Source organism: Capra hircus, chromosome 7 (assembly GCF_001704415.2).
Source record: "Capra hircus breed San Clemente chromosome 7, ASM170441v1, whole genome shotgun sequence".
Taxonomy (NCBI): domain Eukaryota; kingdom Metazoa; phylum Chordata; class Mammalia; order Artiodactyla; family Bovidae; genus Capra; species Capra hircus.
In genome coordinates this window covers 71897432-71924573 of record NC_030814.1, presented here as the reverse complement: position 1 = coordinate 71924573, position 27142 = coordinate 71897432, and the positions used below count along the sequence as shown (strand labels likewise).

The 27142-nt window shown below is 37.8% G+C and overlaps 1 protein-coding gene across 6 annotated transcripts in view; it reads left to right on the top strand.

The window, feature by feature from the left end:
* The window catches only part of NSD1 (nuclear receptor binding SET domain protein 1), a 147989-nt gene that overhangs the window by 71913 nt on the left and 48934 nt on the right, over nt 1-27142 (top strand). For all 6 annotated transcript variants that reach the window (XM_018050618.1, XM_018050620.1, XM_018050619.1 and 3 more), the window contains 5 exons: nt 1680-4248; nt 15489-15613; nt 18099-18369; nt 19429-19538; nt 25469-25544. In XM_018050618.1, coding sequence (XP_017906107.1) covers nt 1680-4248; nt 15489-15613; nt 18099-18369; nt 19429-19538; nt 25469-25544 — 3151 coding nt within the window. The remainder of the gene's footprint in view (nt 1-1679; nt 4249-15488; nt 15614-18098; nt 18370-19428; nt 19539-25468; nt 25545-27142) is intronic.

Sequence of the window (27142 nt, the reverse complement as noted above, 5' to 3'; positions counted from 1 at the left end):
AAAATGACAAATATAACGGTTTGAACATTCTTGTTTTGTTTGTCATTTTGGTTTTCATGTGTGATTATCAATGCTTAAGATTATAGTTTCAAACCTCGTTACGTTTTAATAAAGAACATGATGTTTTTGTTTCATTTGCTTGATGTTGTGTTTTAGCTAATTCTTTTGATAACACCTTTATAGTCCATTCTAAAAGGGGAAATAATTTCTCTTAGATTTGTGTTTCCTACTTTTAGACTATTCTATAAAAATTATAATTTGGATAATTTTGAGTCAGTATGCAGTCTCTGCTATTTCCAACTGGAGTTTCTTTGTCTCTAAAACTAAGATAATAATATGTACCTTGTTGAACTCTTGTGAGGATTAGCAATAAGTACTTTGTGTGTCACAGTATTCATGCTTTGAAACAACTAACATGTGCTACTGTTAGGATGCAGGAGGCTAACTGCATCCTTTCTAATACTTTGGGTAGTTGGTGGTAGGGAGATATCAAAGTTTTTGTGTCAAGCCTTTAAGTATGTGTATTAAACAAGCCCCCTTTCAAAAGAGTTTGCTTGGGCTTTCAGGTTCTGAAAAATTGATTTACTGTAACCATAGTCAGACAATTAATGGCTTTGTGCTTGTGTCTAGAGTAAATCAGATGATCTGTATATTGCTTTATAAGAAGAGGCTACTGTGTAGTGGCCTGAATTGTTACATGGTCAGCAGAACATCTCTTTCACAAGTATTAAAGTATTTGTGGACACTAAATGATAGAACCTTGGCTAACGTCTCTTGTATGAAGCCAAGGAGGGAAATAAGAGTCTCAAAAATTAGATGTATTTCACAGAGCCTTGATGTCCTTATGCTATGCTGCTGCTGCTGCTAAGTCGCTTCAGTCGTGTCCAACTCTGTGCGACCCCATAGACGGCAGCCCACCAGGCTCCTCTGTCCCTGGGATTCTCCAGGCAAGAAAACTGGAGTGGGTTGCCATTTCCTTCTCCACCTTATGCTATGAGGATTCAAGAAAAGAGCATATGTAACTTGTTAAACTATCCAGGGTGTATTGGTGTCTCTGCACTACATGATTAAGCCCAGGACACTGTTTGATTATAATCCAGATTGTATGTAAAACGTATAGAAAATTCTTGATTAGTCAAGGGCCTGGTGATAACCTGAGTTTCAAATTTCAGGTCTTTTAGGGAAGATCTGACTTAACTCATTTCCAGTCCTAGTTTTTCCACATTTATCTTCTTTAGCCTTTTGTTTTCTTTTTTATGCAACTGAGCAAATGCTTGGCCTTCATAATTCGGGAAGGAAATCTTTATGATTGGCAGAGTAAGTAGGAGTGATCTGGTTATTCCTTGACATAGTAATATAATGTTGATTAATAATGAAATGTCGTAGTCTAATTTATGGTCCACTTTTTGTGCTTTTACTGGCAAGGAGAGTGGAGGGTTTCCAGGATCAGTCTTCCTCCAGTGATAGATCTTAATGATAGAAGAAGTGTTGCAGAATCCCCATTAGCTAAGGTCTGACTGGGCTGTGGGAGGTAACCGCCTGACAGTCCCATAAAAGAGCCTCAAAGAAATATAATAAGGCTTGAAAAGCTTCTGATTTGAGAGGTGCTCAGTGATCATCTCCCTGTTTCCTCTTCTGTTTCTTAGATGAGTAATAATCTTTTTTTCTTTACATTTAAGGTTCCTCAGAAGATTTTGAGTAAATGGGAAGCCAGTGTTGGTCTTGCTGAGCAGTATGATATTCCCAAAGGGTCGAAGAACCGAAAGTGTGTCACCAGTTCAATCAAGTTGGACAGCGAGGAGGATATGCCATTTGAGGACTGTACAAATGATCCTGAGTCAGAACATGACCTGTTGCTTAATGGCTGCTTGAAATCTCTGGCTTTTGACTCTGAACATTCTGCAGATGAGAAGGAAAAACCCTGTGCTAAGTCTCGAGCCAGAAAGAGCTCTGATAATCCAAAAAGGACTAGTGTGAAAAAGGGCCATATGCAATTTGAAACACATAAGGAAGAACGGAGGGGAAAGATTCCAGAAAACCTTGGCTTAAACTTTATTTCTGGGGATGTGTCTGATAAGCAGGCCTCGAATGAACTTTCCCGGATAGCGAACAGCCTCACAGGGCCCGGCACTGCCCCAGGAAGTTTCCTGTTTTCTTCTTGTGCAAAAAACACTGCAAAGAAAGAATTTGAGACTTCAAATTGTGACTCTTTACTGGGCTTGTCTGAGGGTGCCTTGATCTCTAAACGTTCTGGGGAGAAGAAGAAATTCCAGCGAGGTCTGGTGTGTAGTTCGAAAGTACAACTCTGCTATATTGGAGCAGGTGATGAGGAAAAACGAAGTGATTCCATTAGTATTTGTACCACTTCTGATGATGGAAGCAGTGATCTGGATCCTGTAGATCATAGTTCAGAGTCTGATAACAGTGTCCTTGAAATTACAGATGCTTTTGATAGATCAGAGAACCTGTTACCTGTGCAAAAAAATGAAAAGGTAAAGTATTCTAGGTATCCTGCCGCAAACACTAAGGTAAAAGCAAAGCAGAAGTCTTTGATTACTAACTCACATACGGACCACCTAATGAATTGTACCAAAACAGCAGAGCCTGGAACTGAGACGTCTCAGATTAATCTCTCTGATCTTAAAGTGTCAAGTCTTGTCCGAAAACCCCAAGCAGATTTTAGAAACGATGGATTTTCTCCAAAATTCAGCACATCATCAAGCATTTCCAGTGAGAACTCAATAATAAAAGGTGGGGCTAAAAATCAAGCTCTGTTACATTCAAAAAGCAAACAGCCCAAAATTCGAAGTATCAAGTGCAAACATAAAGAACACCCGGTTGTAGCAGAACCTCCAGTTGCAAATGAGGACTGCAGTTTGAAATGCTGCTCTTCTGATAACAAAGGCTCTCCTTTGGCCAGCATTTCTAAAAGTGGGAAAGTGGATGGACTGAAACTACTGAGCAACATGCATGAGAAAACCAGGGATTCGAGTGACATAGAAACAGCAGTGGTGAAACACGTTCTGTCAGAGTTGAAGGAACTCTCTTACAGATCCTTAGGTGAAGATGTCAGTGACTCTGGAACGTCAAAGCCATCGAAACCATTACTTTTTTCTTCTGCCTCTGGTCAGAACCATATACCTATTGAACCAGACTACAAATTCAGTACATTACTAATGATGTTGAAAGATATGCATGATAGTAAGACCAAGGAGCAACGAATAATGACAGCTCAGAACTTGGTCTCTTATCGGAGTCCTGGTCTTGGGGACTGTTCTACCAGTAGTCCTGTGTCAGCTCCTAAGGTCTTGGTTTCAGGAGGCTCCAATCACAGTTCAGAAAAAACTGGAGATGGCACTCAGGATCCAGTCCACCCTGGCCCTGGTGGGGGCAACTCTGCACTGTCTGGGGAGCTGTCTACTTCCCTGCCTGGCTTGGGGTCTGATAAAAGAGACCTCCCTGCTTCTGGCAAAAATCGTTCAAACTGCGTTACTAGGCGCAACTGTGGTCGATCAAAGCCATCCAAATTTCGAGATGGTTTTTCAGCCCAGTTGGGAAAGAACACAGTGAACCGTAAAGCCTTAAAAACAGAACGCAGAAGAAAACTGAACGAGCTTCCAGCTGTGACTCTTGAGGCTGCGCTACAGGGAGACAGGGAGAGTAGGGGTTCAGAGAATAGCTCCTCCAGAGGTGAGGCAGAAGACCCTGGTAAGGAACCACCCCTTCAATTAATAGGCCATGTAACAAGTAAAGATGGTGCCCATTTTTCCAGTGTTAGTTTTGATAATAAAGTCAACCAGTCTGACCCTGAAAAAATTTCTGAAAAAGGCCCCTCTTTTGAAATCAGAAAAGTCCCAGAGCTGGACTCTGAAATGAACAGTGAGAATGATGAACCTAATAGTGTAAACGAAGCAGTGCCTAAAAAGCGATGGCAGCGTTTAAACCAAAGGCGCACTAAACCTCGTAAACGCACTAACAGACTTAAGGAGAAAGAAAACTCTGAGGGTGCCTTTGGGGTCTTGCTTCCTGCTGACCCTGTAAAGAAGGAAGACGAGTTCCCAGAGCAGAGACCTCCTGCTTCGACAAACAAACTAGAGCCTGCACTGACAGATCCAAATCGTGCCGACCACTTAGATTCAGCTGGGCCACGGTTGAATGTTTGTGATAAATCGAAAGCCAGCAATGAGGAGATGGAAAAGGAGCCAGGAATTCCCAGTTTGACTCCTCAACCTGAGCTCCCCGAACCAGGTAAGGGTTCCTAACTGTGAAAGAAAGGGACTAGATGAAGTGATGATAATGATACCCTACCAAGTTTAGTCTGTTTTCACGGAAGACCTAAGTATAAATTGGGAGGGAAGGGTTAATTACTTGAAGTGAAAAAAGGGCTTTATGTAGAAGGGTCTGAATTTTGATGACCAGGTTTCCACATACTTTCAGAAGTTACATTTTACCAAGAAGCTCTTTTTTCTTTTGCTTTTAATAAGTATCAAGAACATTTTGTTTCTGCTCCCCATTTCATACCTTTTAAAATCTGTGAACTTTTGGGGGCTCTGTATTTGAGAGGTTCTGAGTGTAAGATTAAAATCTAGTTGTTAGTTTACAGAAAGCTAATACATTTTATTGAATGTTAAGCTCTTAGAGCTTAAGGAAGGCTCTCCTGTTATATGGACAAAGGGGATATGTTTTTGAAAAAATGTGACTGTTTTGTGGTACTTATTTGAAGAGCTTAAATGTCTTTCATCCCTTCTGGAATGAAGTTTGAGAATAAATTTTTAAAAATCTGAAATACCAGGTTATCTTACCTTAGCTGCAGAAGGAAAGCAGCATAAGTTTTTCAAAATATAAGTATTATGCATTGAGGATAAAACTGACTTTTCTTAAAAGATTTCTCCATAATGTTTACCATAGTAGATTCTGTTTTCTAACAGCTTTATTGAAATATAATTCACATATCATAAAGTTCACGTTTTGAAAGTTTGTACTTCTGTGGTTTTTAGTATACTCAGACTTGTGCATCCATAAACATGATTAATTTTGGAACATTTGCATCAGCCTCGAAAGAAATCTTACAACCTTTATCAATCTCTCTTCATTTCGGCCCGGTCTATAGATTTGCTTGTTCTATACATTTCATATAAATGAAATCATATAATATGTGGTATTTTGGGGTTTTTTGCTTTGCGTTTATATCAGCACTTTATATTTATTATGGTAAAAAACACATGAATGTACCTTCTGAACAAGTTGAAAGTGTATACTACAATCTTACCTATGTGTGCATTATTGTACAGCACCATTTATTAAGCATGCTGTACTTTTCCCCATGTATGTTCAGTCACTAAGTTGTGTCCAACTCTTTGCAACCTCATGGACCCTGGCATGCCAGGCTCTTCTGTCCTCTACCAGCTCCTGGAATTTGCTCAGATTCATGTCCATTGAGTTCGTGATGCTACCTAATCATCTTGTTTTTTGTCGACCCCTTTTGCTTTTGCCTTCAATCTTTCCCAGGATCACGGTCTTTTCCAGTGAGTTGGCTTTGCATCAGGTGTCCAAACTGTTGGAAATCCTTTGTCAGAGATAATTTATATGTTGAAGGGTTTATTTCTGTACTCTCTGTTCTGTTGATCTATATGTTTGTCTTTATGGTAATAACAAGTTTGTTTTGACTACTGTAGTTGTGTAGTATGTTTTGAAAACAATGTATGATCAGTCTTTGTTAAGAGTATTTTTAGTGTAGGATGGCTTTTTTGTATTTCTGCAAAAAATGACATTAGGATTTTGACAGAGTACTGAGTCTGAAGATGACTTGTGTAGTATGGAAGTTTTATTAATGTTAAATCTTTGAATCTATGAACACAGACTGTCTTTTCATTTATTTGTGTTTAGTACTCAACTCCCTCACATCCTTGCTTAAGTTTATTTGTGAGTGTTTTATTCTTTTTTACTGTATTGTGAGATTGTTTTCTTAATTTCCTTTTTGAATTATTTGTTGTTATTGTATAGAAACACAAAGTAAAATTAATTAATATAATTCATTTATTTTTAATTGCAGGATAATCGCTTTACGGTATTGTGTTGGTTTCTACTAAACATCAACCCGCAGTCTGATGTTTTTAAAACAGTGTTTATTTCGACTGTGCTGGGTCTTCGTTGCCGTGAGGGCTTCTCTCTAGTTGTGGCAAGTGGGGGCTGTACTCCCTAGTTGCAGTGTCCAGGGCTGTCACTGTGCTGGCTTCTCTTGCTGCTGAGCGCAGGCTCTGCGGTAAGCAGGCTTCAGTAGTTGTGGCTCCTGGACTCAGTAGTTGTGGCACACGGGCTTAGCTGCTCCTTTGCATGTAGAATCTTTCTGGATCACAGATCGAACCCATGTCTCCTGCATTGGCAGGCAGATTTCTTTACCACTGAGCCACCAGGGAAGCCCAGAAACACAACTGAGTTTTAAATGTTGATTTTTCTCTTTCAGCTTTACTGAATTCATTATTATTCTTACGGCTTTTCTTTTTTGTGGAATCTTTAGGGTTTTCTTTAGATAAGGTCATGGTATCTATGAATTGAGATAATTTTACCTTTTCCTTTCCAATTTGAATGTCTTTTATTTATAATTGTTTATAATTCTTGTCAAATTGCTCTGGTTCGGACTTCCAGTGTCATGTTAAATTGGCAAGAATGGACATCCTAGCCCTTTTCCTGACCTTTCAGTTTTTCACCATAGATGCTCATGTTAGCTGTGAGATTTTCATATATAACCTTTATTTTAGATTATTTCTTAATGTTCCTAGTTTGTTGAGTGTCTTCTATTAGGAGAAAGTGTTAAATTCAGTCTTTTCTGCACCAATTGAGATGATCATGGTGCTTCCCAGGTGACTCACAGGTTAAGAATATTCCTGCCAAAGCAGGAGAGGCAAGAGATGTGGGTTTTATCCTGGATCTGCACTCATCTCACACGCTAGCAAAGTAATGCTTGAAATTCTCCAAGCCAGGCTTCAACAGTATGTGAACCGTGAACTTCCAGATGTTCAGGTTGGATTTAGAAAAGGCAGAGAAACCAGAGATCAAATTGCCAACATCCGTTAGATCATCAAAAAGAGAAGAGAGTTTCAGAAAAACGTCTACTCATGCTTTATTGACTACGCAAAGCCTTTGACTGTGTGGATCACAATAAACTGTGGAAAATTCTTCAAGAGATGGGAATACCAGACCACCTCACCTACCTCCTGAGAAATCTGTATGCAGGTCAGGAAGCAACAGTTAGAACTGGATATGGAAAAACAGACTGGTTCCAAATCAGAAAAGGAGCACGTCAAAGCTGTATATTGTCACCCTGCTTATTTAACTTCTAGGCAGAGTAAATCATGCAAAATGCCAGTCTGGATGAAGCACAAGCTGGAATCAAGATTGCCAGGAGAAATATTAATAACCTCAGATATGCAGATGATACCACCTTTATGGCAGAAAGCGAAGAGGAACTAAAGAGCCTCTTGATGAAAGTGAAAGAGGAGAGTGAAAAAGCTGGCTTAAAACTCAGCATTCAGAAAACTAAGATCATGGCATCCGATCCCATCGCTTCATGGCAAATAAATGGGGAAACTGGAAATAATGAGAGACTTTATTTTTTTGGACCCCAAAATCATTGCAGATGGTAACTGCAGCCATAAAATTAAAAGATGCTTGCTCTTTGGAAGAAAAGTTATGACCAACCTAGACAGCATATTAAAAACCAGAGACATCACTTTGCCAACAAAGGTCCCTCTAGTCAAAGCTCTGGTTTTTCCAGTAGTCATGTATGGATGTGAGAGTTGGACTATAAAGAAAGCTGAGCACTAAAGAACTGATGCTTTTGAGCTGTGGTGTTGGAGAATACTCTTGAGAATACCTTGGACTGCAAGGAGATCCAACCAGTCAATCCTAAAGGAAATCAGTCCTGAGTATTCATTGAAAGGACTGATGCTGAAGCTGAAACTCCAATACTTTGGCTAAGAACTGACCCATTGGAAAAGACCCTGATTCTGGGATAGATTGAATGCTGGAGTAGAAGGGGACGACAGAGGATGAGATGGCTGGATGACATCACTGACTTGATGGACATTTGTTTACTCAAACATGAGTTTGCTTAAGCTCCGGGAGTTGATGATAGACAGGAAAGCCTCACGTGCTGCAGTCCATGGGGTGGCAAAGAGTCCAAAGAGACTGAACTGAGCTGAAAGGTACTGAAATCAGAGTGTTATCTTATCACTGTGGAATTATGTTAGAGATCAGTAGCAAAAGATATTTGAAAATAACCGATATATTTTCAAGTGTAATGTGACACTCACCAAGAAAGATCTTTGACCTAGCCATTGAAAGCTTCAGTAAATACTGAAAAAACACAAAGGGTGATTGCACAGAAGAAAGCATTTAAATGATTTTTTGGAAAATAACCTGTATATTTTCAAGTGTAATGTGACCTTTACCAAGAAAGATCTTTGACCTAGCCATTGAAAGCTTCAGTAAAGTTAGAAGACTGAAAAAGCACAAAGGGCAGTTGCAGAGAAGTAAGCATTTAAATGAGCAATTAGTATCAGAATGAGAAATTTATATCAAAGATACTTTTAAAATCCCTTGTGTTTGGAAATTAATTGTCCACTTTTAAACAGTGGGTGTATCTTAAGAAGCCATAGCAAGAAAATAGAAAATAAAAATGCAAAGAGATTTTTCCAGAATTTGTTGCATGCAGCTTCAGTTGCTCAGTGTAGTTGAATACAAAGTGGAGTTTTGAATAAGGTATGAAAAGAAAACAAATAATGGATACTAGGATAAAAATGTGTGAAATTTTGAACAAAGTCTGTAGTTTAGTTAATAATGTTGTATCACATGTTAATTTCTTAGTTTTGTTTGTTTTTTATAGAACATAGTATTTCTTTAGGTTCTCAGAATTGGATTAGAAATTTCAAGCCTCATTCAAAAAATGTTTTAAAATCACTAAGATGATAAGCTTTCTAAACTTTTAGCTGTAATACTTGATGCCAAAATACATGGAATTATATCAAAGTTTTGAGTGAATATAAATTAGAAATCTCGCATTCAGATTAAGTCAAACAAATGGAATGAATGTCATAAAACTTTTTGCTAGACAATAACTCATTTTTTCCAAAATATATGTTATACATAATATATATATATGCATACACCCACACAAAAGCTTTTCTATTATGCTTATAAAGACTTAAGAAAGAAAAATTTTTTAAAAAGGATGGAGAAATTGGAAAACATGCTGAATAAAATAGTAGCACTGATTTTGAAATAGAAGAAGTAAAATAAACTAGATAATTTAAAAATCATCATAGAGTGTACTTGTTTTTAAACATGACCACTCATTAGAAACACTTCTAGAGCTTTGGAGAAAAAAGTAATATCTGGGCATTTGTATTCTTCAAGAAATCCCAAGATAATTTTGATATGCATCTGGATTTTAAAAAGTACTTACAGGTTTTTCTATAAAATAGTAGTTTAGTCTTAAAGAATTCTAGTATTTTTTGTTGACTATTACTGTTTTTTGTTGACTGTCATGATTTCTTTTAGACATCGGTGTTCTCTTGTAGATCACTGAGTTTCCTTAATACAATTGTTTTGAATTCTTTGATAATTCATAGATCTCTGTTAGTTTATGGTTAGTTTCTGAAGATTTATTTTGATTCTTTGGGATGTGTTTCCTTGTTTCTTCATATATTTCATAATCCCTCCTCCCCCTACCCCCCTGGCCCTAGTTTCATGCATTTGAATTTGATTAAACAGCCACTTTTTTGTGTCTTTACAGACTGGCTTCATATAGGGGAAGGCATACCAATCATATTGGCTAGAGATTCTGGGGACCTCTGGAATCTTTTTTGTAGAATGGGCTTCTTTGGGCTTGTGTGTGTAGTTTCCTAATCAGAGAGGTTTGTCTGTTTCTTTTTCAGGAGTTTGCAATCTCTTGCTTCCTCTTGAGTTTTTCTGCAGTACTGCAAGTTAGTTGTTGCTATTGCAACAAGCTTTCTCACTGTCTTTAATTCTCAGCAGCTCCCAGGTATCTGAAGAAGCCAGCTCTCTGTTAGCTTCCACAAGCAGGCCAAACAGGTACTAGTCCCTTGGTCAATTTTCTAAAAATCCAGATTTCCAAATACTCCCTCTTTTACCTCCCTTTGTAGAGAGAAGCCAGGAGTTTAGTACTTTCTCCCAGTCTTACCAATCTGGCCCCTGTCTATGTCACTATAGCCCCTCTAGTTCCACAACATGTTCCCTCTCTCCCTTATTTGTAGTGCCTCCAAGAGTCCAAACTGTGTGACTTCTCTTGGGTTCCCAGTCAGATTAAACAGAAACAAAAAAACTGCAATGTTGGACACCTCCAACATTCAGCTTTAAGGGGGAGCTCAGTTGTGCTTGCTTTTAGAGCGGCAGTCTCAGGTAAAGTGAATTGACTCTTCTAATCCATTTCAGTGCTGTTTTTCATGGGTTTGCACTTGCCCTGGGGTACTGTAAGTTCTTAACTGATTCTGCCTTCCTGCTGTACAAGTTTTGAGGAACTGCCAGAATGTTTTGCAAAGGTGTCTACCTTTACATATACACCTATTTGACAAAGCTGTCCTGGCTGGTGTCAAGTGGTATTTCATTACTATGATTTTGATTTGCATTTCCCTGATGACTGACCATATTGAACATCTTTTTTTATATGTTTTTTGATCACTTAAAATGTTTTTTGGGCTGTTTGTCTTTATTATTTAATTGTAAGAATTCTTTACATGGTCTCTATATAAGTCCACTATTAGGTATGATTTGCACATATTTTCTCATATTTTGTGGGTCACCATTTTGATTCTTAATCATATATTTTGAAGCACAGACATTCTTAATTTTGACAAAGTCTGATTTGCCTATTTTTTCTTTGGTTCTTTGTGCTTTTGGTGTCATAGCTCAAGTAACCATTGTTAATCTAGTTGTCTCAGCACCATTTGTGAAGAAGGGTATTCTTTCCCCATTGAATGGTCCTGGCACCCTCTTTGAAAATCTTTTGACCATAAATGTGATGGTTTATTTCTGGACTCTCAATTCTTTTTTATTACTATATATGTCTGTCTATATGCCAGTACCACAAATTCTTAATCTTTGTAGTAATTAATTAGTGTAGCTCTGAAATCAGAAAGTACAAGTCTTCCAACTTTATCCCTTTTCAAGACCGTTTTGACTCTTCTGGATTTTTGCATTTCTGTATTTATTTTAGGAGCTTCTTATCATTTCTGCCGAAAAGCCAGCTGGGATTTTGATAGAGGTTGTGCTGAATCATAGGTCAATTTGAGCAGTGTTGGCATTGTAACAATGTTAGGTTTTCCAACCTATGAACAAGAGATGGCATTTCATTAATTTAGGTCATCTTTGTTTTCTTTCAACAATGTTTTGTAGTTTTCAGTGTATAACTCTTGCATTTCTTCTGTTCGTTTTGTCCCTTAGTATTTTTATCCTTTTTTGGTGCTATTATAAATAAGATTATTTTCTTAGTTTCATTCTTGGATTTCCCATTGCTAGTATGTAAGAAATACAGTTGAGTTTTTAAAAAATTTTTTTACTTAATTTTTTAATTGAAGGATAATTGCTTTACAGAATTGTGTTGGTTTCTGCCAAACACCAACATGAATCAGACATAGGTATACATACGTGCCCTCCCTTTTTGAAGCTCCCTCCCACTTTCCTCCCCATCCTACCACTCTAGGTTGTTACAGAGCCCCAGTTTGAGTTCCCACAGTTGACTTTTATATATTGATCTTATGTGTTGCAACTTTACTGAACTTTTTTTTTTTTAAGCTCTGATCGTTTTATTATGAATTCCTTAGTATTTCCTGGGCTTCCCTAGTAACTCTCATGGTAAAGCATCTGCCTGCAATGCAGGAGACACGGGTTCGATCCCCGGGTCAGGAAGATCCCCTGGAGAAGGAAATGGCAACCCACTCCAGTATTCTTGCCTGGAGAATTTCATGGACAAAGGAGTCTGGCAGGCTATAGTCCATGGGGTTGCAGAGATCGTTTTGCTTCATCCTTTCTAATCTGGGTAGATTTTGTTTCTTTTTCTTGCCTAATTGCCCTAGCTTAATCCTTCAGTGCATTGTTGAGGACAAGTAGAGTGAACAGACACCCTCGTGTTACTCCTGATGTTAGGGAGGAAAGCTTCTGGGATTTCACCATTTACCTATGATATTTATTTACTGGGATTTTGATACACAGCCTTTCAGACTGAGAAAATTCCCTCTATACCCAGTTTGTTTAGTTTTTCAGATTTTTTTTTGTGCTTATTGAGATGATTATTCCTGTTTATTTCATTTAATATGACCTATTAACTTTCTTACGGGGGCTTGAATTTTCCTGTCCATCAGACTGTAAACCGACAGGAGGATCAGTCACAATTTCTGAAGGACTTGTCCTCTCTCCTGCTCCCCTTCTGCTTGGTGCCAAAGCACCTTTCCTTGTGGTTTCCTGGAGGTTGACATACGGTTTACTTCCGTGTCGCTATAACTCTGAGGATAGAGTCTTTCGGGGCCCAAGTTTAGTCTCCTTTGAACTCCTGCCTCCCAACAGGGTTGCCAAGAAGTCCTCAGGACAAAATCAGTTTCAGTGCTCTCCTTATTTCTGTGGGTTATTACTTTCCATTGGATTTTGGTTTGTAGTTCTTTACAGTTTTGTCAGTTTTTACTTCATTTAAGGTAGGTTTTTAAACATATTTATGCAGTATTTGTATTTACTTTCAACAGGAGATGTGGGCTGAGTAATTTGCCATCATTATGAAGAGTTGTTTATATTTTTGCCTCCACCCTCCCTTTAAATTCTTTTTCCTCTGAGATCCCAGAACTAGAGTAGAGGTATGACAGGGTTTAATAATCTGTATTGGTGGATTGATGTTGCTGTTAGTATTCTAGTTTCTTGGGAAATACCAGTGTTTTGAAGAAAAGATCTAAACTTACTCAGGGTAAAGTTTACATTCTACAAAAGTCACACACTTTTTAAGTGTGGAAGCAAATGTTTTTTTAGTAAATTTACTGAGTTGCACAAATATCCCTATAAATCAGTTTTTGAATATTTATAGCATTTCTGTAAGATCATCATAGTTAGCCCCTGTTCCTATTCCTAGTCCCAGGCAACCACTAGTCTACTCTCTCATCTCTATAGATTTGCCCTTTCTGGACATTTTATATTAATGGAATTATACAATGCATGATCTTTTTGTCTTTGTTTTTTTTCATTTAATATAATGTTTCTGTGGATTACTAATATTGTGGCATGTAGCAATATCTTACTCATTTTGGCAGTGTGCCCAGGATCACCCATGTCCCTGATGTCATATTTCTTATTCCCAGTGTGTTCCTCACTTTGAACATCCTGCCTTGCACTCGGGGACTCCCACAACAAGCGTGCCCCATGTCCTGTGCATCTTGGGCACCTCATCTTTCTCTCCACCTGCCAGAAAAATCCCACATTCAGGGTGCCCCATGCCTGAAACATCCCTATTTTATAACTTTCTATGTCTTGAGAACCCTATATTCTGTGCATCTGGGCACCCGGGCCTCAGATATGGATGGCTCCGCTTACCTGTTCCCTGCTTTCCAACGCTTGCCCTCTTTTTGTTGTGCCCAGTGTCTTGGGCCCCCATGCTGACTGCACTGGGTGCTGTACCCTAGTTTGCCCCAGTGCTTGTTGAGCCTGTGACCTTTTCTTTTGTTTTCCTTTTTTTAAGAAAACACCCATATTGCCACATTAAAATGAGGCAGGAATAACGTTCTCTGAAGTCACCATATTATGAAGTATTCCTGGCCTCTTGAGTAGATTGTATCCAGCATTCCGTAGGCATTAGCCTCTGCTCTCAAAGAGTTTATAGTATAGTAAAATGATTCTTGTTGTTTTTCAGTCATTACTTCTCGTCTGACCCTTTGCCACCCCATGGACTGCAGCATGCCAGGCTTTGCTGTCCTTAACAATCTCCCAAAATTTGTGCAGATTCATATCCATTGAGTCAGTGATGCTGTCTGTCTCATCCTCTGCAGTACGAAAAGTGAAGTGATTACAGCATGTGAAGTATAGTAAGACTAGGATAAAGGTTTATAGGGAAATTATAATAGATACTTGTTTCACTGTTAATTCAAAGAGAAATGGTATGGTACTTTGATATTTTGGTTATAAAACGTGGCAAGAGGTATATTTTTAAAGCAGGTACCCGGAATTCTATATCTTATCTTTTCTGTCGGGATACATGCCATACATTTTTAAATGCTATATTGGCATACATTTAATGGTTTACAGATAACTATTTTTTTGATGTTTCTAAAGTGAAACTCATCACAACTGTGATAGAAAATACGTGTGAAATGCTTTTGAAATTCATGTTGTCGTACTGATAGGGTAAATATTCTATCTGGATATTCATCTAATATTCTGCATAATCCAGCGAGAAGTTGTTTAGTCACTAAGTTGTGTGATTCTTCTGCAACTCTATAGACTGTAGCCCACCAGGCTCCTCTGTTCATGGGATTTCCCAGGCAAGAACACTGGAGTGGGTTGCCACTTCCTTCTCTAGGGGATCTTCCCGACCCACGGATCAAACCCATGTCTCCTGCATTGGCAGGTGGATTCTTTACCATTGAACTACCTGCTGCTGCTAAGTCACTTCAGTCGTGTCCGACTCTGTGCGACCCCATAGACGGCAGACCACCAGGCTCTCCCGTCCCTGGGATTCTCCAGGCAAGAACACTGGAGTGGGTTGCCATTTCCATCTCCAATGCATGAAAGTGAAAAGTGAAAGTGAAGTCGCTCAGTCGTGTCCGACTCTTCGCGACCCCATGGACTGCAGCCTACTAGGCTCCTCCGTCCATGGGATTTTCCAGGCAAGAGTACTGGAGTGGGGTGCCATTGCCTTCTCCATTGAACTACCTGGGAACCCTCTTAAGAGAGATGCTACATGGTGTTCTTTATGATTTTGCCTGATTTAGAATCTATATTGTATTATTAGCTCTGTCACTGATGCTGTGTGCTCTAGTGCCCTTACTCAGTCGTGTCCAACTGTGCGACCCCATGGACTGTAGCCTGGCAGGCTCCTCTGTACCTGGGATTCTCCAGACAAGAATGCTGGTGTGGGCGGGCATGCCCCCCTCCAGGGGATCTTCCTGACCCAGGGATCAAACCCAGGTCTCCCGCATTGCAGGTGGATTCTTTACCATCTGAGCCACCAGGGAAGCAGCTATAGGACTAGTTTCAGTTTAATTTCCTTAAGCTTAGGTGGGCTGTTTGTGGATAGAGCAACAAAGGTCTTCCTTCCTCCCAATTTTTGCATAAGGTAAACCATAGCAAATCATTTTTACCCTCTTGGAGCTTAAACCATAGTGTTTTTTGTGAGTTTCCTATTTCTGTTTCTTTGGGAATGCAGAGATGGTTATATGAAAACATTGGATTTCTCTCTAACTTTTTGTTTAATACTGAACTTGTGCCTCCTCTTTTAGCTGTGCGATCAGAGAAGAAACGCCTTAGGAAGCCAAGCAAGTGGCTTCTGGAATATACAGAAGAATATGATCAGATATTTGCTCCTAAGAAAAAACAAAAGAAGACACAGGAACAGGTGCACAAGGTATATTTCAGCATTTCAACAATGTTCTATCAGTCCTTTTAGGATACTGCAATTTTGCCTTCATTATCATGTTTTATCTTCACGGGACAATAGTTTCCTTAACTGGAATCTTGTTTTTTAGTTTTTTATTTCCAGTTTCTGGCATAGTGTTTAGCATATACTAGTTATACAGAAAAGGTATAAATGATTCTACATACTATGTGTGTATAGTGTGTGTGTGTATACTTTCCCCTTTTGCTTTTGAAACTATTTTAATGATTTAGGAGTATTACTATGATAAAATATTTAGTAAAAAATAATATAAATAATATAAAAATAATAGCTTGATCCTGATTCTGTCAACAAATGTTACAGTACCTATTTGCTTTATTTTTCACTTGAATTGCTTGAAACTCAAAGTATTTTAAAGTAAATTAGAGATATTTTGCAGAGAAGGCAATGGCACCCCACTCCAGTACTCTTGCCTGGAAAATCCCATGGACGGAGGAGCCTGGTAGGCTTTAGTCCATGGGGTTGCGAAGAGTCAGACACGACTGAGCGACTTCAGTTTCTCTTTTCACTTTTATGCATTGGAGAAGGAAATGGCAACCCACTCCAGTGTTCTTGCCTGGAGAATCCCAAGGACGGGGGAGCCTGGTGGTCTGCCGTCTATGGGGTCGCACAGAGTTGGACACGACTGAAGTGACTTAGCAGCAGTAGCAGCAGCAGAGATATTTTGACTCTGTTACTACTTGTACCTCTAAAAATCTAATAACAAATCTTGTTCAGATTTCCCCAGTTATTTCCTAACCTTTACATTTAATTTATCTGAAACAAGATCCAGTCCAGGACTACACTTTATATCTTGTTGTTGTATTTCTTAAATCACTTTAAATCCAGGACAGTCCCCCGTTTTCTTGACTCTGTGTAAGTGATGAGAGTGACATATTAAAAGTATCTGCCTTCTCAATTTGCTTCTAGTTTCCCTGTTAAGTGGTAGTTTTAACTAACATTTTGATAGATTCAAGTTAAACATTTTGGCTAGATTACATCATAGCTGTTGCATGACATTGAAAAGTATTTAACCTCCACTAGCTCAAAATGGTGATTAACTGATCTCTCTGGTTTGAGTTATGTTTCACCTCTTTTGATCAAACAACAGTACACGTATAATTAATTTGACTCCAACAGAATATCCTGTTTCCCATCAGCTATTTCCCTGTTTTTTTTTTTAAAGCAATTATAATTCCTTGTCTATATCAATAATTTCATTTGAAGTTACAAAATGAAGACTTTAAGATTTTATTATTTCTTCTGCTTATATTATCTGGCAGTCTCATTTTATAGTATAGAAATGGGTATATTTCTTTCCCATTAATGTATCAATTCAACATTGGAAGTTTATTATTAGCTGCTTTTATTGATGACACATTAGGGAATCTTTTGGAGAAGGAAATGGCCAACCCACTCCAGTATCTTTGCCAGGAGAATTACATGGACAGAAGCCTGGCGGGCTACAGTCCATAGGGTCTCAAAGAGTCAGACACGGCAGAGAAACTAACACTTTGACTTAAAGTGAATCTTTTTTTTCTTTTTTTTTAGATCATCACTATGGCCTATGAATTTTTATAGCTTTAGTGTTTCTCAGTCTCTGTGATGTTGAATAATTTGCTTTGGAAATGAATTGAGATCATTCTGTCGTTCCTGAGATCGTTTTGTCATTTTTGTCTTACCTGTCAATGATGTTTTTACCCTTTAAAATTATAGTGAAATATATGTATATAACATAAAATTCATCATTTTAACCTTTTTTCCTCCCAGTTTTTATCTATTTTTGTTCTTGGCTATCCTGGCTCTTCTTTGCTACACGTGGGCTTTCTCTAGTTGTGGCAAGTAGGGGGTAAACTTAGTTGTGGTGCGTAGGTTTCTCATTGTGGTAGCTTGTCTTGTGCAGCATCAGCTCTAGGCACGCCAGCTTTAGTAGTTGGAGTGTGCAGCCTCTGAAACACGGGCTCAGTAGTGTTGTCGGCGGGCTTAGTTGCTCTGTGTCATGTGGAATCTTCCTAGACCTGGCATTGAACCCGTGTCTCCTGCACTGGCAGATTCTTACCCAACTGTGCCACCAGGGAAGTCCCTGACCATTTTTTAAGTGTAAAATTCTGTGACATTAAGTATGCAATCATTGTCTTTGGAACTTTTTCATGTTCCCAAACTGGAACTCAGTATCTCTTAAAATGTTTCCACTTCCTCCTTCCTTTAATCCCACCGTTCTAGTTTTTTTGTCTCTGTGACAATTTTCCTATTAACAGAAGTCACCTCATACAAGTGAAATCATACAATATTTGTCATTTTGTGTCTGCTCATTTCAGTTACTGTTATGTCTTCAGGTTTCTTCCATTTGTAGCATGTGTCAGAATTTCATTCCTTTATAAGTGCATTATTCTTTTTAACACTTGAATCACAACAATTTTGGCCTATGGATTGCCCGTTTATCTTTTGTTCTTAGGTAAGTTCCCGCTGTGAAGAGGAAAGCCTTTTAGCCCGATGTCGATCTAGTGCTCAGAACAAACAGGTGGATGAGAATTCTTTGATTTCAACCAAAGAAGAGCCTCCAGTTCTTGAAAGGGAGGCTCCATTTTTGGAAGGGCCCTTGGCTCAGTCAGAACTTGGAGGTGGACATGCTGAGTTGCCACAGCTGACCTTATCTGTGCCTGTGGCTCCGGAAGTCTCTCCACGGCCTGCCCTTGAGTCTGAGGAATTGCTAGTTAAACCACCAGGTAAGATGGGGATGGGTCTCAGTATGTAAGTGGGTATACTTAGAGGATGCAGGAGATTTTAGTATGTTTTGATGGAAAGCCAGTAGTGTATCTGTGTACAACAAACTATCCATTTTGATCCTGGGAAATTCTTACAGTACTGGCTAATGGATACAGTTACTGATCATGAATTGGCGGTATACTGTCAGGAAGACATATTAAAAAAAAAAAAAAAACCTAGGCTCCTTACACTGTTTCTGCTCTTCATAATTGTTGACCAACCACAGTGTGAATCAGCACTCAGACTAGGATTTGGGGGAAGAGCACTGCATACTAGAGTAAACACAAAAAAATTATACTTTAGATACTGATTTTTACCAATCTTTGTGTTACTTGGGAAGTTGTTTTTAATTTTATACTTTTTAAAATACTGACTATTGAGTATTGTAGTCAGCCAAGGAAAATTCTGCATGTAACTTTCTTAAATTCCCAAGAATTGCTTGTAATGTTATTCTTTAGAAAGGTATCCAGTTGTGCAGAATCAAATAAGACAGAATCAAAAAGAATAATCCCCATTATGCGCCAAACTGTTATTTGGCCGTTTTATATAATTCTTAAGAGCAGTCCTATAAAGTAAGTAAGTGTCTCTACTTATTTAGGAACAGAACAGAAGTTCTACTCTTGGTCCATTTATGCCCAGAATTCTGGCTCTATTGAATTCACTTCTCCTTTTTTTTTTTTTCCACCAGTTGATTGCTCTAAATGCAGTTCTGCCCTTTTGATTCCTCCCTTAGTTCATTTGTGATTTAAAAAACATATATATATATAGTATATACACACACATTGACATTAGAACAACCTCACATTAGTTTGTGTCTATATTCAGAACTATTTTCTTATTTTGTTTTACATTAACTAGCATTTTAGAATAAATAAATTTTTACCCCTTCTCTTCCCAGAATATCATGAGAAAAAAACAAAAAAATAGATGACTAATTTTTGCATGATACATAAGTTTTTTAAAAAATCAGCTTGTGCCCAGTTTCTAAATCATCTAATGAAAAGATACATGCATTTCAGGAAATTACGAAAGTAAGCGTCAGAGAAAACCAACTAAGAAACTTCTTGAATCCAATGATTTAGACCCTGGATTTATGCCCAAGAAAGGGGATCTTGGCCTTACTAAAAAGGTATGTTAATTTTAGTCAATTCTAAAATAGGGTTGCATCCAGGAAATAGAAGATTTTAAAAACAAATCTTTTAGTAATACCTATAACATCAATACACATGCACATAGAAATTCTAGAATGTCAGAGTATATATGGTTCATCTGAGTGGTTCTACATTAACAGACCATTTTGCATTTGTATGAATATATGTACCAGTTGGCTTTAGATTTTCTTTTGAAATGAAAATGAAAAAAGCCTTTACAATTGAGTAAAGTTTGCATTTGTTGTAATCTCTTTTCTTGGTTCAAAACTTCTTACCTGATTTCTACTTCACTTCTGTCTCTACAAGCCACTGTAAGTTAATGCCATTGCATTCAGTGTCTGAGTAATACCTAAGAAAAGACCCTGTTCAACTATAATCCAGGCATAAACATTTCATCTTCAGTTTTGTGAACTTGGTTCCCATTAGCCAAGAAGGCATAATTTTATAGTAGTTAGAAATAGAAAATTATTTTCTAATTCTATAATGAATCATAACTGGATATTGAATCCTTAGGATATATCCTGTTGTCTTTGTATTTGAGGAATAAGTATATGTTAAAGTTTCAGTTGTAGGATGCACAGATTTCCTGTTTTTAAATATATATACATATATATTTATTTATTTGTTTGGTTGCACTGGGTCTTACAGTAGTTATGGCACACAGGATCTTTCATTATGGTGGACAGACTCTAGTGTTTGCACTTGGGCTCAGTGCTTATGGCGTCCATTGCTCTGTGGCATGTAGGATCTTAGTTCTCTGACCAGAAATCGAACTTGAATCCCCTGCACTGCAAGGCATATTCTTAACCACTGGACCACCAGAGAAACCTCCAGATTTCCTGTTTTTAAAAATTCTTTTTCCTTAAAGAAAAAATATAAGATTGTAATCAAGTCATAAATAAATTGAGTTTCTGGAATTCTTTTCTTAGCCCTGACAGACTTCTAATCTTTAATCCTGTATTAAGTCCCCTTGTTTTTGTTAGTCACCCACCAGTAAATGTAAAATTTATTTGTATTTTTATTAATATATTATTTTTAAAAGTCATTTTACGTACTTTAGTTTTTCTTCTCAAAGCAATCCTGTGACATGGACTTTTCAGTTTTTCTTAGGTTCATCTCTTGCCCTCTGCATTTTCTTTGCAGTCCATGCAACCTTTAGTGACAATATGTCTCCAACCCACTATCCTCTTGTTCCTTATACTCTAGTAAGGCTGAGAACATCTCCTGCAGTGCTTTCTCTCCTGGCCTGTATTATTCAAATCATAGCCACTTTGCAAGATTGTTGGAAAAGGGCCAGTGAAACTGGGATTCAGTTAAGCATGGAAGTGACTTTTGCAATCAGATGATAGATTTAATAGGTGAGTCATGGGAGGCCTGTTGTCTTACTGCTAGAAGTGAGGCACTGCAAATATCAAAAGAAAGTAAGAACTCAGGCGAGTTAAGTGAATGATCCCCTCCTCTCATTTTGTGCTAAGCTGCTTCAGTCATGTCCAACTCTATGTGACCCTGTGCGGTACAGCACACCAGGTTCCTCTGTCCATGGGATTCTCCAAGCAGGAATACTGGAGTGGGTTACCATTTCCTTCTCCAGGGGGTCGGCCTTCCCGACCCAGGGATTGAACCTGTGTTTCTTTACATCTCCTGCCTTGACAGGCGGGTTCTTTACCACTGCTGCCATCTGGGAAGCTCTATGGAGCTATAATTGACATACCTAAGTTAATGATGTGAAGAAATAAGATGAAATTTGAATCCTCAGTTTTGAGGTTTTGAGACTATGTTACTTAAAAAATAGTGTTAATTTGTTTTATAATAACTGTAAATGCAGTGTTAAAATTGTATTTTGAAATAGTTAATCTGTGTAACCTTGCTCTGTCCAATGTAGGTTTCTAATATGAAATTTAAGAGGATAAAAAGCATGATTTAGTTGGAACTTCCTTGGCTGTCTAGTGATTAAAAGAGTCCTCACTTCCACTCCAGGGGGCAGAAAACACATGGTTTACTTGATGTGTGTGTATGCTCACTTGCTCAGTTGTGTCCTGTTTGTGACCCCATGGACTGTAGCCTGCCAGGCTCTTCTGTCCATCGGATTTCCCAGGCAAGAATGTTGAAGTGGGTTACCATTTTCTATGCCAGGGGATCTTCGTGACCCAAGGATCAAACCAGTGTTCTCTTGCATTTCCAGGTGGATTCTTTTTACCACTCCTCCACTTTGGATGCCGATTTAGTTGATACACTTAATTTTAATAGGCGAATGTGTCCCAGAACTCTTGAGATTTAGTTTACACCAATAAAATGCACAGATCTTAATTGTTTGATGCCAATTGATAGACAGTTGTTTATACCATGTAATAAGTACCAGCCAAACTAAGTATGCTATATAAATCCACTACCCCCAGAAGTTCTCTTGTGCCCCCTTTCATTAATTATCCATTCTCATCTCTTCCAGAGGCAAAACTTTCTAACTTCTGTTACCATAGATTAGTTTTGCTTGTTCTTTCTTTTTTTTAAGTTTTGGTTGCGCTGGGTTGTCATTGCTGCAGGTGGGCTTTCTCTGGTTGCGGTGTGTAGGCATCTTGTGATGGCTTCTCTTGTGGCAGAATATGGGCTCTCGAATGCATGGACTTCCATAGTTGCAGATTGCAGCCTCAATAGTTGTTGCAAATGGGCCTCTTGGCCTATGGAATCTTTCTGGAGCAGAGATTGAATTTGTGTCCCCTACATTAGCAGGCAGATTCTTAACCACCAGACCATCAGGGAAATCCAGTTTTGCTTGTTCTTAAATGTCATATATTTTGTTTTGTTTTTGTTAGCTGGCTACTTTTATTCAAGACACATATTTGAGATCCATCCACAAAGTTGCTGTTTCAGTAGTTCACTTCCTTTTATTGCTGAGTAGTAGTTCAAGTAGTTTGCTTGTCTTTTTTCCTGTTGAGGTACATTTGTGTTTTCATTTTGGGTCTATTAATTTTAAGGCTGGTATGAATATACTCAGAATCTTTTTGTGTACACATATTTTCGTTTTTCTTGGTTTTGTAAATACTTAGGGTTGGGAATGCTGACTCATTAATGTTTTCCTTTTAAAGAAAATGCCAAACACTTCTCGAAAGTGCTTGTACAACTTCACATTCTCAGCAGTGATATATCAAAGTTCTAGTTGCTCCACATCTTTAATAGCATTTTGTTTACTGGTCTTTTTAAAATTTAGCCATTGTAGTGGATATGAAATGATACCTAATTATGGTTTTAATTTGTATTCTCTAGCGACTAATGATTTTGAGCCCCTTGTTATGTGCTCACTGACCATTCCTATATCTTATCAAACAACTATTCAAGCACACATATTTTTGGTTGGGCTGTTCAGCTTTTTTATAGTTGCCTTTTTAGGAGTACTTTTTGTATTTGGAATATGAGTCTGTTGTCAGGTATATATACTGTAAATATTTTTTCCCAGTCTGATGGTTGCCTGTTCATTTTTAAGTTGTATCTTTCATGAAAAGGAATTTTTAAAGTTTTTTTAATGATTTATATTTTGTGTTTATTTCAAGAAATCTTTTCTTACCACATCGACACAAAGATGTACTTGTTGTGATTTCATTAGAGATTTTATGATTTTGATTTTATGTGTAGATATTCGTTTTTTTTAAAAAAATGATTAATGACTATTCGATAAATTTCTGTGAAGAGTGAAGAATAAGAGATAATACTTGTATTAGTTTGGCTGCCATGACAAAGCAACACAGGCCAGGCGGCTCACACAACATTAATTTTTGCACAACTCTGGCGGCCAGAGTCTGGGATCAAGGTTTCAGCAGAATTCCTTTCTTCTAAGGCCTCTCTCTGTGGCTTGTAGACGTCCGTCTTCCTCCCCGTGGCATGAGGTCATTTTGTTTGAAGTTGTTGTTGTTTAGTCCCTGAGTCATGTCCAGTTCTTTGCAACACCATGAACTGTAGCCCACCAGGCTCGTCTCTCCTTGGGATTTCCCAGGCAGGAATACTGGAGTGGGTTGCCATTTCTTTCTCCAGGGTAGATCTTCATTTTTTGAGATGGAGTTTTAAAGTGCATATCCAGTTGTTTTAGTACCATCAGTTAAAAATCTCTATTGCTATCCAATTCTCTTACATATTTTTGGTTTCTTTAAGCATTAAATATAATTAATGTCCCTGTCACTGTTGCATTTTTAGTTTTTTGGTAGGGAGATGAGAATCAGATTTGGTGCTAGAACAAGTAAAAACGAGAATTGTTGGTGATGGTTAGACCCAGACTCTGGAGAAAAGTTACCTCTAAGTCAATTCTACTGTCTGACCTAGTCAACTTCACAGTTAAATTCCTGGCCACTCCAAACTGTATTTTGAAACCATCAGGTTGAAACCATGATTCAGCTCAGTCTTGGGACTTTGTCATGGGTTAACAGGCAGGCCACATCTTTCCTATAAATGGATCAGTCGGTGGCTTCAGAGAAAGAGGTAGTCTGTTGCGGTACTGGTACTTTAAGAGTGCACTGACTTAATACATATCCACACCAGGCTACACATAAAATAAATTAATGGAATCTTCCATGTACCCTCCAAGGCACTTACAGAGTTCTGTGGTCTTTTTTATTACAAGCAGAGCAGATGGTTTTTATTCACATAGTGTGATTTGTGTGTATGTACCTTGTTATTTCTATTTTAACTTAACAAAGTTGTTGATATCAGACATTAGAATATTTTCTGTATTATTCTCTGACTATAGTTTTGGGAACATTCTGATTTTTTTTTGTCCCATAACTTTTGGGTTAGTGTTAAACAATGAAGTATGAATTAGTTATCAAAGTAATATAAATGGTAGTTTTCTTTATATTATGTAATCTATTTTGTGTGTTTCTCTACTGGTGTTTTGTTCGATTTAACTAGATACCTAACATTAGCTCTTTGATTTTATTTGACTTTATAAGACTGATCTACACTGAACATGAGGAAAGTTATATTCTTATAGTTTATTAATGTATATAAGAAGCATTCAGAAATTCACAGCCGCATTTTATGTTGTTTTGACCTCAAACTCTGGGAACTTCATAGCAAGAATAGCATCTGTTAAATTTGCTTTTGTGGCCACTAAATTTTTACAGTCATGATGAAGAATATTATTCTTGTAGGAGAAGACATTTTCTTGGAATAGAACTAATTGATACAGGCATTAGTAGTAGGGGAATAAAATGTGTAGTAAATTATTCTTGATGTTTAAGGTTGGCTTTTTTTTGGCCATGGTGCATGGCTTGTGGAATCCTATTAATACTTCCCCAACCAGGGACCCTTGGCAGTGAAAGCGTGGAGTCCCAACTGCTAGACTGCCAGGGAATTCACAATATTTTAAGTGTTTTGTTTTTAGTTTCCATGTTGTTTTAATTTATATTTGTTAATGGATAGCAACTTGAATTAGAAATACTTTCCATGATACAAACTTTTTATGTTTAGATTTCACCAAGTAAATAAGTCTCTGTAAAATCCATTGGCCGTAAGTATAATATTAGGAAGGTAGATTTTAAATACAGGGTGGCATGGAATAGAATTGAGCTGGTGGGTATATGACCACATACTTTTTCACTCCTACTTCAATGAGAACAGTGTTTTGTATATGCTCTATACACTGGAAATCTCTTGAGTATGCCAGTGTCCTGTGTGTGTGCGCGCGCGCCTCCTGCCTGCCCAGTGCCTATCTGCCCCATGTGGTGTTCTTGAGTTTTAGAGGATTAAAAAAATCTGATGCTTTCCGTCACAAAGTTTCTTTATTGTTGTACTGTTCCTTTAATTGTCCAAAATAGCTAAGATTCTATATCTATGTCAATAGGCAGTCCAACTTTTGGCATATAATGTAAAGGATTTAATGTCTACTCCTGTGTAAAACACGATGCATCTTACTTATTTACAGTGTTATGAAGCTGGTCACTTGGAGAATGACATTAATGAATCGTGTGTTGCACCTCGTTCTAAAGAGTTTGGTGGAGGTGAGTATCTTGAGATTTAAAAAATGGATTACAGAAATAACTGTGAAGTCGGCTAAGTGAGAACAGTGAGATTGCAAGTTCTAAGACTTGTTTGCTCAATATGTGCTTCAAATAACACTAGGAAATTGTATTGATTCATTTCCATCTTTATGCTGAAATTAGTTAAATGTTATTAGAATTATATTAGCATTAAGGAAATGTTAAGAATAGCAGAGAAAAATCAGTTCCTATTCTTATTAGATAATTCTCTGTACTGCATCATTCATTACTTTCTTGGCTTTGATTCAGTTTTTATTTCTGTGGAATAGAAATAGAGAATTTGAGTTAAGGGGAAATTGCAAATCATCTTAAGTCTTTCATGGTCTTGTATTCTTTTATCACACCTGTGACCTTGGTCAGAGAAGAGTTTAAACATTTGAGCCTAGTCTATTATAGTTGCATCCTAAGGCCTTGGGAATCTTCTGGATTAAATTTAAATCTATTTCCTGGAACTTGTGCTTGGTCACCTTGTTTCTGCCCACAGGAAGAATTGACAGCGCTTCGTTTAATAACAGATGAAATAAGAACAGTTACAGTATCTACCACATTTTTTGCTTAAGGACTGTTACCTTTAATCAGTCTAAAGCAGTTCAAGAATTGGGATATTATCTATATTATCCCTATTTGTAGAAGAAACATGAAGATGAAAGAGGCTGGCAGAGTCGGGATGTTCAAATCTGACCAAATTTATTGCCGCACTACTGTCTCGCTATCTGCTCTGTATTTTCTTTTTTCTCCATTCGAATTCTTTCTGCCCCTTTGATCATGTTGTCTGCCAGTGCCAGGTACTAATGTGTCATTCCTGAAATATTAGCCTATATTTGAGCACGGTACATCAGATATGGTCTATCAGCAAAAGGTATTATGGGGAGATTATATTTTTTGTGGTCTTCAGTGTACACTTCTGTAAATGTGATCTGTGATTATTAAGTTTTTCAGCAAGTAAGTATAGTGGTATATTAACTTATTTTAACCCTGTATGCAGTTATATAGTTATATAGGGTGGTAAATTTGTTTGTTTGATTTAAATAACAAAAAGTACTTTCAAAATGATATCAGCTCTTCCCATATACACTTGTACTTAAGCTTTTTGTAAAACCTACTGCCTGTACATAATCCTTTGTAAGTTTCATCTAAGTGTTTTAATTTGTCAGAAATTTGAACCTTTATTCTGCCACCATATTGACTCTTCCTTTTTAGTCTTAGTCTGTCAGCTGCTTTGATAGCAGAGCTTCTCCGTCTCGATCAGGCAGTTCAAGAAGAGAACCCTAAAGCAGTCTTCCAAAGTCCCGCCTTCGTGTTGATATCTAGCCTAAATATCCCGGAACATTTTACAAAATACCTCTTTAGAGTCCTCCTAATGTTTCTATAACAGAAAGTGGAACTATGTAGAATATAAATTGAAGGAGAATCTAGACCATTTTCACAATATGTCAGACTAGGCATTTATTTTATACTGTTGGATGTTCAAGATTATAATACCGCTGCATGAATATATCTGTTTGGCTGATAGATGTATTGATTGGGGTAGGGAGGTGTTCGTCTCTCCTCCTGTAAGC